This window comes from Rhipicephalus sanguineus, chromosome 4 (genome assembly GCF_013339695.2).
Source record: "Rhipicephalus sanguineus isolate Rsan-2018 chromosome 4, BIME_Rsan_1.4, whole genome shotgun sequence".
In the NCBI taxonomy this organism is placed as follows: domain Eukaryota; kingdom Metazoa; phylum Arthropoda; class Arachnida; order Ixodida; family Ixodidae; genus Rhipicephalus; species Rhipicephalus sanguineus.
Window position 1 is genome coordinate 188,203,211 of NC_051179.1, and position 16,390 is coordinate 188,219,600.

The 16,390-nt window shown below is 46.6% G+C and overlaps 1 protein-coding gene across 1 annotated transcript in view; it reads right to left on the reverse strand.

The window, feature by feature from the left end:
• The window catches only part of LOC119391923 (serine/threonine-protein kinase Pink1, mitochondrial), a 116,592-nt gene that overhangs the window by 25,071 nt on the left and 75,131 nt on the right, over positions 1–16,390 (reverse strand). Inside the window, exon 7 of the mRNA XM_037659572.2 lies at positions 8,203–8,375. Within this exon, the coding sequence (XP_037515500.2) occupies positions 8,203–8,375 (173 nt within the window). The remainder of the gene's footprint in view (positions 1–8,202; positions 8,376–16,390) is intronic.

Here is a 16,390-nt window from a genome sequence, read left to right on the forward strand (position 1 = left end):
CTGGAAAGAGAGCGGCGTAAAAGTGTCAAGTACAGCATCTGCTTATACCGTATTTCATGGGTTCTCAAACTGAGTTCCGCAGAAACCATGGATTCTATGAAGCGCTTTCTAGGGTTAAGAATATCTGCAAGCTTGTCACAGAGGTCTGGATATTTTCCAGTTTTCAACCCACAGAAACTTTTCTTGGTCGACGTGCAGCTCAAGATCTCCTTTCTTTGTTAGCACCGCTCGCAGACGTGGGATTAGGGCTCGCAAAATGACGCGATGCTATCTGCAACGTGCAAAATAGCTTTCCTTTGATATCAGCTTTTACGATGAAACGGGTGCATTACCATTTGCCATTCACAGGAACATATATGACACAGACAGGCAGTAAACGAGCACGAAATAAACGAGCACAAGCTAACTACAGAATGTGCACCACTGACATTTTGTGATGACACTACATCTGCCGCTCTAACGGTCGGCTGTTGCCAATGCTGCGAATTTGGCTTCGTACTTGATTGCAATGTGCAGGCAATCCTCAGACTCGTTTCGTGAAACATGTCCTCTCTGAATAATGCGTTGATGCCAAAAAATCAACTCGTGATATGAGATTCGTTAGCATCACCCTAAAAACAACAAATTATCAAGCTACCGAGTCAAGTGCCAATATGGTACGTTTGTTACCTACGTCACTACAGGGCACAGTTTTGTTCTCATGCGGCTGTTAGTGTGCTGCCCCCAGGCATAGAGTTAGTGCAGACTAGCAGGAGAGCATGTCTGCTTTCGGGACATGTTGAGCGACTCGTTTTCTCCCACAGCAACCTTGAGTTATTAATAATAAAAATGGTTGTTGGGGTGCTACGTCCAAAAACCATGATATGGTTAAGAAAGACGCTGTAGTGGAGGGCTCCAGAAATTTTGACCACCTGGGGTTCTTTAACGTGCACCTAAGAACATGGGCCTCTAGCGGTTCACCCTCATAGAAATGCAGCCACCGCGACTAGGATTCGATCCCGCGACCTTTGCGTCAGCAGTCGAGCACCATAACCACTACCTTGACAGGCATTCAACTTGGAGACACCCATTCCAATGAACAGCTGTACTGAACAGTTCTTTTTTCTAGGAACAGCTGTGTAGGAGTACGCTGGTTGTGCAGTAACGTGTTTTTCTGACAATGTTTTACAGTATATTTTTTAACTTCAATGTATTAAAAAAATACTCCATATTCCATTAAATTCGGATTCAAAGTTTAATACCTGATTTAACTTTGCACCCAAAGTTTTGCTATTGACACAGCACTACTAAAAAGCTTAAGTTATGTAAAAGGGTGTTGAACCACAGGAACTTGGGTGGTTCCAGCTTCCTAGAGCTATCGATTGCTTTCAAACGTGCTTCAACTGGGGCTAGTTGGTATGGCATACTTAAGGGTAATGATGCGCTGCAGGGGCGAACACAGGCGAAAAACTCACAGGGTCCCTTATGCACTCTCCTAAGACAACTCAAAGGCGAAAACCATCTTTTTTTTTCTTTTCGGTCGATGTATTGATCCTACCCCACCACACACCGAAAGCTACCTACACTTAACGTGGTTTTGCATTGCCTTCAGGATAGGAGGCACCTTACCTGGTTTAGCACTGCCTCCGTGATTGGCCCTCCTTTGATCAAGTGACTATGTCATGTTGTAACACCATCATGTGATGTCACATAATGTGACATCCACAGGTCGGCAAACTCACTCACGAGTCGACTCACTCAGGCTCAGATTGAGCCGTGAGTCTGATCCTGAGTGAGTCAGGCTGAGTAATAATTTCGTGAGTCTGAGTCCAAGTGAGTCCGCATAAGGAAAATTTTGGTGAGTCGGAGTCCGAGTGAGCCCTGAGCGCAAAATATATTTCATGAGTGAGTCTGAGTGAGCTCCACATTTTTTTGCCGACCTATGGTCCTATCTACTCAACTTCAGCATTACTATCAGCCTTACCACGACTCATGTCTATACTCGTGTCTACTCACACATACTTCAAAGCGCTAGCATTCATTCGCCACCTCAATATTTATTGATCAGAGGCGGGAGTTACGGAGGAGGGTTTGACCTCTCTCCAGCAAAAACTTTCGTGGGAGGTTCTTGACAAAAATATCTCGTGTGAGTCATCTCTTTCAATAAAGATGACCTTACTGGATTGTAACCATTCACAACTCGTAAGTGAAGGTACAAGATTAAAATGCAACAAGTAGAGCACCAATTTTATGACATATTGATGTTAAAGAGAATTGACACTATGGTTGAAAAAGTAAATTATATGCTAATGACTCATGAGTCGACTCACTCAGACTCATACTGAGCCATGAGTCTGAGTATCAGTGAGTTCGAGTGGGCAATATTTTTGTGAGTTTGCGTTTGAGTGAGTCCGGTTGACAAAAATTTCAGTGAGACTGAGTCCGAGTGAGTCCGGATGAGAAAAATTTGGCGAGTCTGAGTCCGAATGAATCCTAAAGGCAAAACATATTTCATGGGTGAGTCTGAGTGAGCTCCACACTTTTTGCCGACCTATGGTGACATCTGTGGTAGCCTCGATACTCACCGTAGTCAAAGAACACCGCGGGTTCAGGCTTAGCGAGCCACAGGGCTGCGTCTACCATCGCCTGCTCACGTGTAGCGCACCGCTCCGTGAGCGCTCAGCTAGCAAAGGCGTTGAGCACCACACGGCAAAAACACACTGTGCTCAAGATAACACACACACACAAACACTTTATTTGCCTTTGGCGGCACCCCAACAGAGAGCACAACGTCCATTCCCAGGACACGGGGAAGCAACGGGCTTCCCGCGCGGACGGTACACCAAGGGGAAACTGCGAGCACGTCGCAGTTGGCAATGGCGAGCTTTGACACGCCGCTCGGGGAAAGGTCCCTCGCGGCTATGCTGCGCACTCTCGCGATGACCACTGGGCCTGGTCGCGTGGGCCTCCGGCAAGTGTGGCTCAGCATGGTACGGTCAGCAATAGCAATGAGCACTAGGCACCGCTCTTTGGCTTAACGTACAAAACAGGAGCTAACACTCAGGTAAACACGCCCGCCGAGGATGCTGAGGCGCCCAGGCAGGCTACAGTCCGGCGATTTCCAAAGGGAACGTCGGACCAGAAGGAAAACACATGCTTACCCAGCGGCGTCCGAGGAGAGAGAGCTTGTGCCGTTGTCAGATGGGAAGGAGACGCGGTGCCCGGAGGCGCTTTGTCCCGGAGTTCTACGATACTCATCAACCCATCATCATCCGTACGTCTATCCCGGCACTTCCTCCCCCACGGGTTGAGGAGGGGAAGGTTTGTTTCGGAAAGACGGTCCCTGCCCGGACAAGGGGGCTACCGCTCGGCGCGAAGCGCCAAACAGACGTAGCCAGTCTCACGGCCCCACGCCAGAGAGACTCGGCCATGGGGCTACAGTTTGGTGCGGCAACTTCAGTCGCCGCACACAAAACAGACGTACCCAAGAAGTACCGCACGGCTGGAAGCCGGCGGGGTCCTACCCGGACGGGGGGGCCACAGTTCGGCTTGACGAGTCCAATCGTCGCGCACTGAACTGCAACCGCATTGGGGCTATCGTTTGGCGCGGCAACCTTGGTCACCGCACCCAAACTAGACGTACCCAGGGAGTACCGCGTGGCCAAAGGCCAGCGGTGTCCTACCCGGACAAGGGGGCCGCCGTTCGTCGCGGCGAACAGAGTCACCGAGCACAGAACGGAAACGACCGACGTGGACCTTGTGGGTGGAGCCCAACAAGGCGACTGGATTACCCGGGCGCATGCAAAGCACGGGTAAGCAACAGCGGAGACCTCGACCGTCATCACCGCGGTGTAGCAACCGAAGTCGCATGCACCCAGACCGGTTCGGGCTGTGCACGTGCCTTAGTCTCGCCGAATCTCGCGGCTACGAGACCGCGCGCAGCGCCACCACGAAAGCAGGCGCGTAGCACAAGAAGGCACCACTTGCCGTCTCAGGTGAACGGGAGGGGGAAGGGATTAGCAGAAAGGCGAATTGCCGCACAGAGGCTTCGGGCGCGCCTCGGATCCCCACACATCGCATGAACCCTGTCACACTGTGTGACACTACAGCGATGACAATGACAATGACTTTTATTTTCGCATCAATACAGTGATTGATACGAAGGGGTGGGCGGTAAAAGCGATGTCACGGCAACGTCACAAATTGTGGCAATCTGTGACGGCATGATGATGTCACATAATGATGTTATCCATTAATAATTTTTGTTAATTGTTGGGGTTTAGCGCCTGCGGTTTGTGGCTCTGTGTGTCCGTTGTGTCTTTTTCGCGCTACATGATGTCTATTAGTTGGGGTTTAACATCCCAAAACCACATTATGATTTGATGCTGTAGTCGAGGGCTTCGGAAATTTCAACCACCTGGGGTTCTTTAACGTGCACCTAAATCTAAGCAGACGGGCCTTGAGCATTTTCGCCTCCACCGAAAATGCGGCTGGGGCGGCCGGGATTCGATCCTGCGACCTGCGAGTCAGCAGTCGAGCGCCATAACCATTAGACTACCGTGGCGGGGCGTTATCCATTGATGATCTTTTGCACGTTGTGTTGATGCTGTCCGCCGCGGTGTTTGGCTGCTGACCCGAAGGTCGCGGGTTCGAACCCAGCCGTGGCGGTCGCATTTCAGTGGAGGCGAAATGGTATAGGCTCGTGTACCGTGTGGTGTCAATTCAAGTTAAAGAACACCAGATGTTTGAAATTTCCAGAGCCCTCCACTACAGCGTGCCTCATAATCATATCGTGGGTTTGGCACGTAAAACACCAGATATTATTATTAAGTGTGTTGACCTTAATAACTACAAGAACACTGTGTCCACTTCATGTTTTTGTGTAGGGATGGGCGAATAGTGAATATGAAGTTCGAAGCGAATCTGAAGCGAATAGTGATTTGGTTGAATAATTTCGAATCGAATAGTTCGAACAGTATTTACCGCATATTATTAAAGGGGCCCTGCAACACCTTTCTTAGTTATATTGGAATAGTCTCAATATTGACGTATGACTCTTCACGAGTCATATGCCGCAAAAATTTTTCGAATCCGTCAAGTATAAGTGGTGTTACCAAATTACAGAGATCACGTTCCGCAGCTTTCTCCCTCAACTCAACGCCGCGAGCGCGCGGAAAGCTGCGCGGGGCATGAAGGGAGGGAGGGCGGAGGTGCGAGGAGGCGCCGAAGAGTTTTTTTCTTCATTTTTTTTCTCTCTGGCGTCTCGGCGCAACCACGTGGTCTGTGGCGCCACTTCCGGTCGGCTCGCGCGGTCGTCGTCGAGCGGCGGAGCTCATCGCACCGTGTATCGCGCGTGCTTGAAAACTGCGAGTCGGTTTGGTAATGTTGGGTGTGCACCTCGAACTGCCGTAGTGTTTTCATCACTCTGCCAACCATGGATGCAAACTTGCGTGTGCGTTTGGAACGAATGACAGTTGAGATGGGTTTCGACCCACACTCCGATACACCGCCTCGTCGCACTGCTCGCGCTTGAATCGTATTCAACACGGCAAAGCTGCGTGCACCCTTCTCCCAGTGGCGGTACTTCGATGCTGTTTGCTCTTCGAATGCGGGCGCACAGCGAGTGCGGGCTGACAACAAAGAACTAAAGACTAGAAGAAAGGATTGTGGGGCATCGGGCCGGCATGGACCCATCCCCCGGCTGTCTGCAGCTACCGTGAAAATGCGAGTCTGCTTGGTTGCTGTGTCGCGGTTTCTCGGGAACCTGAGACTACGGGGAGGATACGCCGAGGTACGCCTCGATGACATACTCAACAGACAGCGAACGGGACTCTCGCCATACAGCGAACACAGGTATCCTAAGCTAGCCGGCGCCAGCATTGTTATCGGAGAAATGCTGCACCGCTGCCTCGGTCGGTCGTGAGAACGTGCCGACGATGCAGTTTCCAGCTGACGAGGCAACACTCGAACGGCTGCCACTCTCAACGGCAACCGGCGATGGTCAAAGGCACAGAAATATTCACGATTTCGGCACTGCGCATGGTGAAGAAAACACAACCACGCAACTACGAGCAGACGAGCTGTCGGTGAGACCGGAAGTGCTAATATTAATGTTTGTTCGGTGTTTTAACGGCATAACACAATATAAACATACATGTTATCTACTTATAGAACTCGAAATTAACAACGAAGGCAATAATGAGGGTGTTATCGTGATTATAACATCAGCCAATGGTGGAACTGCCGACAATCGCGTCATATATTGCGGACTAATACATCATTTGTCGAGAGAAGAGGGAGCAATTTTCAGCTGACTTTGAGAATTTATTGTAAATTCCAGGCCACTCGCTTCGCTATAATATTTGGCTCGCGTGTTCTCGGGAGCCTCGACTACCGATTGGCAGTGCTTTTTGACCGTGCTCAAAAAGTGTTGGAGGGGCCCTTTTAGAAAAATGAGCATTTTTGTCATGACCCTTGCACAATATTTTTAAGGATTGGAACTAGGTATGAGTGAATATTACATTTTTGGTTTGAAATGAAGCAGCCTTGAATAGTACCAAGATTTGAATAGCAGTAGGGTGCAAGTTATAAGTGGTGCAATACGTTACAATTTAAAAATTACTATAGTACTTAGCGCATATAAGCCCATATAACACGCTTTTAAACTTAAAAAAATATGTACATTTAACCTTGAAGTGTGGCTTCGCGGCAGTGCAGATCTCCCCTGAATGGATTGTTTCACGGCACAGAAACTAGGCGCTGCAGTGAAACCACCTTTACAAGGGGTTATGTGCAGTCAAATGTATACATATATTTGTTCATTTCGAATACTTTGAAATTTCGAATAATCTAAATTTGTATCGAAGCAAATTCGAATATTCGAAATGCCCGAATATTCGCATATCCCTATTTTTGTGGCTATTCGTCGGTGTGCACCTCTGCAGCGCATCATTACCCTTCAGTAACAATTGCTTCAGCAGAACAGACTGTTTAGCGCCAGTCCTTTGTCTGTTCTCCTCTTTGTGTGCTCGTCAATTTTAGCGCTTATTCTTTCAGAGTTAACAACTGCTATTACGCAAATGCAATTCAACCCCTTTATTAGAGACACTGATGTAACAGACACCTGGGTAAAAAAGACACCTGTGTGCCTTGGGGCTGATCGGAAAATGAGAACCCTGCTCGATAAGAGAGGCAGCTCCTGTAAAGGAAAAAGAACTGCTGGCCAGTGCGTGTCTCTTATAACAACTGCATACCTTCTCTGGTTAGAAACTCTCTGTACGATTATTAAAGAAACATATAAGCTTTCTGCCTCAACAGTGTGGCCAAGATGTGCGATGATTGCTAGAACCAGTCAGAAGAATGCACATGCTATGGCCAACTTCAGCAATGCTGTTTTTTAAATGGGGACGCTTTGGACTGAAAGCTACCGTGTTGAACTTATCGTGGCAACAAAATCTACAAGCATGCAGCCCTCAGTGCAGCAACTGCGCAGAAGATGAAATGGCGAGCATGTCAGAATGGATGAACAATGCTCTCACCAAAAGAGAAAATTCCTTCATTTCTGTCGATGCATACTCAATTTGAAGCACGAGATCAACTGCTGCAATGAATGGAAATATGAAGGCACTTTCAATAGGTGACATTTATGTATGCCATGCCAGGAATGAAATGATTTCATATGGATTCTTCTTGTGGCCTAAAGAGCATCTCAGTGTAAGCTTTCATATTTATAAACAGATTTTCCTGGGGACTGGAATTGATGACATTCTATGACCAAGTTGCTGGCAGTATCAGAGCACTGAGACAGTGTCCCTACCGTGGCGTTACATTAGTCTGGTGCAGGTGCGGTTCCTTCTTCCGTTACTGTCAGTAGAAGTTTCGATTATGTTCCTATACCTTCCTTTGCAGCAGCAGCGGCACTCAATTACATTGAAATCGCGTGGATAAATATCTGTTGTTACAGTGAGGCTAAAGATACACGGTGCCTTAGGGGACACAAAGTTATCGAAACATAAATACTTTCTTGCATCAGGAATACTACTACACTGACCTTTATTATACCAAGGTTTAACTATGAAGTTCTACTGCATTCTGTCCTCCAGGTTATTGCGGTTGTCAGGGTGCCCCAGTCAAGTCTGGTTGGTAATGACAGCTGATAGCTGGAACCCCTCAAAGGTGAAATAAAATGCGGTGAAATTGGGCAGCCTGATGCAAAGTGCTTACCCTTGGAGAGATCAAGCAGCAGGTTGTCCGCCTTGAGATCCCGATGAGCCACACTGTGCTGGCCTAGGTAGCAGACAGCCTCAAGCAGCTGGCAGAGCAGGCTCAGCTGCACCTGTGGATCCCTGCTAGCTGCAACACCACTCTGCAGGTACTCGGCCAGGCTGCACTGGTACCTGGGTACAACACCCTTGAACCACTTCAAACAGATCCCACTCACTGTGGGAACTCGGGTAAGTGATGCATGGACGTTTGGTCCTAAGGGGTTCAACATTTTAGAAGTAGCCCTGGCAATCTGGGCCTGCATCACCGAGATTGCGGCTGCATTTTGAAGTCTGAAAAAATGTCTACTTTGTAGAAGGCCCGTCGTTGGATGAAAAGAGAAATTGTGGAGGCCAATGATCAGAGGAAAAGTGTGTAGGCAAGCCTTCATAGCTGCTATCTCTAAAAGAGATACAATTCCTCACTTTATTGCACTAACTATTGCAGTGTGCATTTTCAACATGCCTCATCCATGTGTATGATTGATTGATAAGCACCACGGGAAGTTGAATTTCGTTTCTTTTGTTCCTGCTCATTCGATATATAGTGTGAAAATAAAATGTATTGTTGAAACTAGTGCTGTGTCTCTGTTTCTCTAGACTACATCCTCGCTCAAATGCACTTAACACATTTTATCATGGATTTTATGGAGATAGCACTTGAGCCCTTTTCTTGGCTCATGTGGAAGCAGCGTGTAAATGCGCCTGTAAATCAATGGTAATGTCCATTTGCAGCATTGCATTTGGCTCCAGGTAAGGGTGGCTCTTGATACTTGAACCATTCTATGCAGTTTTTTTTCCTTTTTTCATTTTCAGTACTTCTAAGAAGGGCAGTCAACATATATTCTAGTCCAACCTATAAACCAGTCTTCATGATAAATACACAAATACTTATAAAATACTACGAAAAAATACCCACAGAACAACAAAAGCCTACAAACACTTAGAGATAAAAAGTAGGGGTGTGCGAATATTCGAAATTGCGAATATTTTTCGAATAGTGTTTGCTATTTTATTCGATTCGCACTAGAATTTTACTATTCGAACTTCCCAAAAACAAATATGGTCAACGTCCGATTGAAAGTGACCCCTTCAAATTTTTAATATGCTTCACCTCATCACACCCCGGTATTGCGGCAAAGCTGCCTTTCAAGCTCCGTTACGGTCGAACTTTGCCAAGACGCAACGTCCGATTGAAAGTTACCCCTTCAGAGTTTCAATATGCTTCACCTCATCACACCCCGGTTTTGCGGCAAAGCTGCCTTTTAAGCTTCGTTACGGTCGAACTTTGTTAAGACACAACGTCCGATTGGAAGTGGTTCCTAGATTTTCAATATGCTTCACCTCATCACACCCCAGTTTGCGGCAAAGCTGCCTTTCAAGCTCTGCTACGGTCGCAAATGTATGAACTCAAGAAAACGCTGGTTCCAACATGGAGATGAAAGGTGTGGCAGAGGTGGGGGCTCAATTAATGTTGTTTTGGACCTCAAATTTTAGCAGGAAGTCCGAAAAATCGGAAGCCGAAGCTTTTTAGCATCCAAAATTTCAGATGTTCTTATATATCGACGTCTACGAGGCAGATTTGAAACTCCGGACTTGAAGGGAGCACACCCTTGTCCGCAACATCAGTTGGGCTTCCACACAAGTTGAAAGAGGGGGAGAGGCTGAGGAAATGGCATCTTTGCCTATCACGTGTAAAGTGTTGTCAGCAACACTTCGGTTGCACCAAATCATGTACATAAAAAAAAGTCACAGTTTCGCCGCAAGGGCGAAGCAATGAATGCGATAGCAAGAAACTAATGCTATACAAAGTGAGGCTCGCCAATGGATACTCTCAGTTTGAACAGCGCTCCTGTTGCAAAGGCGGCCGAAGCAGCGAAGGAAACTAGCGTGCTTCAAGTGTCGAGCTGTGATACTTGATAGTTCGCGCTCATCTTCTGTTTGTTCGTTTAGAGGCGTCCCTTGAGCTAGAGTGACTTTCGTACGTTCCGTACCATAAGCGCGGAGATCACGGTGAATGCTTGAAACATCGCTCTTTCCCTCACCATGAGAAAACCGCGCGAGCAGACAGCGGAAGGGCAAGGTTCTCCCTGCGCAAATATAAGAAGCGAGCGAGCTTGCCGACGACTTTTAAATGTGCCCGTCGTGCTCCTAGCGCCATCTCGCTGGTAATGAAGAAACGCTTATAAGCGCCTGCCGTCTCTGCAGAGTCCGTCCAGCGGTAAAGGGTGTGTATATAACGCTCGCCGTTAGCTACGTGGAGGATCTGCATTTCGTGGCGTAGTGGTTAGCGCCACTCGCTGCGGAGCAAGAGGTCCCTGTTCGATTCCGCGCTTCGGAAGCATTTTTCTTAATTATTTTTCTTTGGGGGCTTTTATATATATATACATACTTATACATATACGGTGCATGACGGCGACGGCAAAATTCAGCCGAGACTGTCCATATAATTGCTATCGCAATAATAGACAACTATGAAACACCACCCCACCAGCGCTTCATCAACCTAGTGAAAAGAAACACTTTCATGTTGGCATCTCATAAGAATATAGTTAGGAATCCTCTCTAACTTTTTTTTCTGCAATTTCGCTTCGAAGTATTAGAAAAATATTCTAAAATATTCGAGAAGTATTGGAAAAATATTCGATTCGATTCGCACTCACACTTCAATATTCGAATTCGCTTCGCACCCAAAATTTTGCTATTCGCACAGCTCTAATAAAAAGTGTTTAGTTGTGAAACATCAAAGCTGTGTAAAAAAAAATCACAAGGGAAATATTACACACATCATAGAAAATGATACGAGGTAACAAAACAGTTTGAGAATTCAGATAAAACGGCACAAGAACATATTTTGCGACATACGTGAACTCAACCCTTTATTGGACAGCGGGACATATATGTCCCACTTTTTATTCCTTGTTTTCGGCACTGTAGCTCCTTGAGTGAGGTCGCGCTACCATATCCAAGCCCCTAAATCTGTCTATTGAGCATACTGCAACACAATTTACACAGTTTCATGACATTTCCACTAGGTGGAAACACGCAACAAGTCAAGAAGCACTTTTGTAGCGTTAGCTACACTGGCCTAGCCGAGCCAGTTTTGCGTGCCTCCTCAAGAGCCGTGCTGCGCATGCGCAAGGATCAGTGATGTCACGCACCGGAGCCGGCACCTCCTGTGCACTCCGCCGCTGCCGCCGCCGGTCTGCACATTCCAGAGGAATGACGTCATAGCCGTGGCAGACGCACTGGCACTGGCACTGGCGCGCGCGCGCAGCTATTCGCCTTCGCTGTGCAGTTGCCGTCTGACACTGTGCTGGAGCTGCTTGATAGTACCTCTGACTGGCGTTTGCCAGTGTGGTTTAGCCATGGAGAAGGATAGCGTGAATGCTGCTCAACGGCGCAGAAGAGCGGAGAAGCTTAACTCATCAGATCCCGAAGTAGTTGCCTGGCAAAATAAATATACATGTGCCACATAATATGTATACCATGTGTGTGTCATTGGAGCAGCAGTAAGCATGATAATCAAGCTAATCGTAGACAATCAGGAAAGCTAAGAATAATCAGCTGAACCTTTGCTAACGCTACGTATATCCTGGCATAGCCGAGCTAAGCCACTGCAAAATTTTTTTTATTGTGTCCGCATTTCAGTTTTTGTGTGTTTTTGTGGCTAAATTTAGAGATGTTGGGTGAATAAATCTTGTCTTTACTGTACTACAGTAACCACTTAGCAAAAGCTGTTAGCTGTTTTTTGTGATGTTTAAGCATAAATAGATAAACCGTACATGTTTTACAAAAAACAGTGTGATTCATGTGCTCCATGTTAGGTTTTGCGTGCATAGAGATAGCGTGGAGGCTGTTCGGTCAGTCTCTGGTTGCACCATTTTACAGTGAAGCTGCTAAGCTTTTTGCTATGCCGTGTGGTGACACCAGAAAACCGTGAACATCATGAACTGGCACGCACTCTCTTCGTCCTCTTCTGCTTCGCTCCCAGAACATGTGTGCCGGTTTTTCCCGTGTGGGATGCAATAATTCTGACGGGTGAGAGAACGAGTAGAGAGAGAGGGAGAGACAGAAAAAGAAATAGAACGAAAGAGAGAAATGGAGAGAAAGGAAGAGCAAAAATTCAAGAGCTTGGGCGAAGCTCCTGAAGCAATCATGGTTACACCGTGAAATGTTCAGTGGTTTCGCCCAGCAGTAATCAAAACGATACGCCGCTTCGATTATTTTTCCTTTTTCCTTTTTCTTCTTCATTTTTGATTTTTTATTTTTATATTATTTTTTATTTTTTATTTTATTATTATTTTTTTTGCTATCCCTATGGGACAGCGCCATCTAGTATATCATCACCCAACTGCAGTATGCATGCAACTCTAGAGTTACTGTATATGCTACCTTTAGGTAGCAGAGTTGCGCCACTGTTTTCCGGACGCCGCTCGCTCTGCCTTCGACGATTCCAGCAACGCTATTCGCCGAGCGCCGTCACGTGGTCATAGGTGGCTCATTTGCGCTGCGGAGAAGCCAACACTGCCAACACTTCGCAGGCGACGCCGACGACTCCGTAGATTCCGGCGGCTCAACGGCGGTTGACATCGACGCTGTTGTTATTAGACAGTTATTAGTTTAGCGTTAGCGTGATAGAGGGGGTTAAGGGAATATCGTTACCGTGCCGCAAACGTTCGTTGTGGACAGCGTGTTTTAGTTTAACGGAATAGCGCTTACGTGCCCCAGCTGGCACGGTGGCGCCACCTAGAGGAGGGTGAATGCGTTTAAAAAAGTGAACAGAAAAGACTGAGAATCCTTGCATATATACCCGCACGACGCAATACTACTACTTTTTGTGTATTTGCTTGCGTTCACTGTTTTAGAATTTGACGAGTGCAATAAAAGCCCCATGAAGATCTGTTTAAATCAACACTGTTACTCTGTCGCGCGAGCGCGGCTCCTACGCGGGTGGTGAGTGGCTTTCCCGCAAGACTTCGGAGCCCAAGATGGCGTACCTTGGCGCAACTCTGCTACCTAAAGGTAGCATATACAGTAACTCTATGCAACTCTATGGAACAGCGCCATCTATTGAATGATACGGGAAATGCGACGACGGGGGCACGCCGGATGGAGCGACGACCGACAAGGCGATACTATGAGGAGCTTTGCTCCTAAAAAATAGAAAGATGGAGAAAGAAGTAGACAGGGAGAGAAAAAGACAGAAAGGGACATAAAACAAGAGATAGCAAAAGGAGAGAGTAAGCATAGCCGCGCATAGTATAGCATAGAAAGGCGTGCGACAGGAAAGTGAGGGTGAGGAGGAGGTGGAAGGGTAAAGCATAGTATGGCCTTCTATAGTAAAGTATAGCGAGGGGTGGAGAAGGGAAGTGAGGAGGGTCTTCACACCACTAGTGCGTAGCTTCCCCAATTTTTTTTCTCTGAAGAAGAGGCGTCTCACGGCTGAGGAAGCACTCGAGCTATTCTGGAGCTCGCCAGAGAACTCTAACAATAGTGATGACGCGATGACTGGTGTTCCGAATGAGCATCGGTTCTCCGGAAACACTCACAACCTGAACTTGACTGGCATGCGGTGGTGGTGCCGCTGGTGCTGAACCAGCAAAAAAGAAGTTCGCACTAAGTACAAGTGCATTGTATGTAACATTCCGCTACATGCAAATTGCTTCACGCCATTTCACAAGAAAATGTTAGCTGTCTTGAGTGGGCTGTATGAGTCCCACTTGATGAAAGTGGCCAAGTGGACAGCAGGACGTATCTTTTTTCTTCGCAATAAAACACTCCTCAACTTTGTAATTGGCTTTCTTGGAAACAAGAAGTCAGTAACCCCTTGAGGGCTTTCGCCGTACATGTACGGCAGAAGCTTCCTGGTACCAAAGGGTTTTCGTCGTACATGTACGGCATAGCGTTTATTTTTAAAACGCGCGCCTTTTTCGATCATTTCTCTCGCTTGGCCTGTGCTTCCACACTTCAGGAATACGTGGAATTTTTTTTCATGCGCCAATGTCTCTGCGTTGTATTTTTATTTTGCTTCCCAAAACGGCGCACCGGCTGTCGCTTGCCTATCCGAGCGCGTTCGCGGTGCAGCTGGTTTAAAGTGCGCGCCTTCTTCGATCATTTCTCTTGCTTGGAATGTGCTGCCACGCTTCGGGAATACGTGGAATTTTTTTTTAATGCGCCGATGTCTCTCCGTGTTTCTTTTTTTTTTTTTTTGCTTTCCAAAGCGGCACGGCAGCGTTCAGTTGCGCATCGCAACGCGCGCACACGGTGCGGCTGGTTTAGATTTCGTCCTTCGTGTGGTTTTCGCTTCTTGCGCCCACAAAGCTGATGGCTGTTTGGTTTCTAATCTCTCAAAGGGTGACCACTTGTTACTTTCTCGTTTATTGCAGCCCGGGGCGCAATTACATCTGTTTCCGTGCGGCGCTAAATTACACAGACGATGCTGCCGTGATTGCGTTTCCTGTTTTGGGGTCTCGGAAAAACTAACTACGTCTTGTTGGCGATAAGGTGAAGGATTACTGCAGATTTTTCACTCGTTTTGCTTTCCGGATGGGCGCACAACCATAGAGTTTTCTTCCGTGCACTCACTGACGCTTTGGAAGCGCGCGCCGGTTGCTCTGCTGCTGGTGAGTCAAGCAGCGATTCTTCTGATGCGGACTATTCCCCAAGTGCCGAATCAGAATCTGATTAATTGGATTTCAGTTTGTCAGACGAGGATTTTTTGACGAGTTTAGACTCCAATGACGATCACTGAGCGACATCTGAAAAGCGAGCGCGGCGAGCCATGCTTTAATGACTATCACACGCTGAAAAGTTTTTAGTGTTAGAGCATGAACATTTTTAACCGGAAAAGTACTCTGGTGCGCTTATTTTTTAATGTCTGTGAGCTATGTTTAATACAATGCATAATTTTTATTTATAAAATACTGTTAAGCTTTTTTTTTCAGGATTTTGCTTGATTTTACTACAAATAAACCATCTGTATGTAACAACAAAAATGATTTTTTGTCACTTTACAGTCACGAAAAAAAATTTTAGTCAATTTTTTTTCTTAAATAGAATTGTCTGAAGAACTTATTTCAGCAATAAAAAAATTACACATTTTTGGACTGGATTTCGCGAAAAAATTCGACCCTCAAAGGGTTAATACCTCATGAAAAATGTTTTAGCACGATAACATTTGTTCCCTCATTGTGTCAACCAAAGGGTTAAATTCAGTGGCACTTCGAACAGGTGAAATATGAACTGAAAACACCTACTGAACGGTTCACCGTTTGCTGTCACATGTGAAATAAATACCCTCAGATACTAAAGGACAAAAGATCAGGAATAAAGCAAAATGAACAAAGACTGTGACGCATTGTACAAAAGCTGGCAAAACCAAAACTATGGCAAAACCAATACACATGCACACAGGCTGCCCAGCTTTCGAGGGGTGGAGAGCACGACTGACACGATGTGTTTGCTGGCAACCCTCTTAAGGTTGAGGGACAACCTGTGAAGGTGTGGTACCACTTCAGGTCCACTTTAGAGGGCATTGACGATATTTCAAGAGTGGCCAACAGCGGAGGCCGGAACACCAGGAAAGACCCTACGGCTTGTGTAGTGTCCTTCTTCAAGGATAACAACGTATGCCTCCTTCAGTCCGTCAAAGAAGGCCGTTTCATCGTACTTCTGCAGGAACCTATGTCAAGAACACACTACAGACCATTGAAACGAACTTCATTTTAGTGGAAAAGAAGGCGACAAAGCTCAAAAAGGAGGCCACTGCGACGTGTGAGGACCCTGGTTTGACCAGAATAGCAAAAGGAATTAGAGACTGCAAGTGTGGTTTTTTATCGGTGTTTCTTAAAGCAGAATCCCACAAACCGCTATTCCATTCCGTATTATTGTTAGCGAACATGGTTCGTGGCAGCAGCTTGTTAACCAGTTTCTGCACAAGCAGTTAGCTTCCTTACTTATCGACGACCCGTTTAAAACAAAAAGTTCTAAAGATGCTATTGCCTTCATGCAGAGTGAGGATTCAGTTGGTCAGTGTTTTTCAATAGACATAGAAGATTTGTTTTACTCAGTGCCCCAACAAGAAGTGTGTTCAAGGTTGTATTGATGACAATGGTGTGCTACAATTTCAGAATTCAGCAGGCATGTCT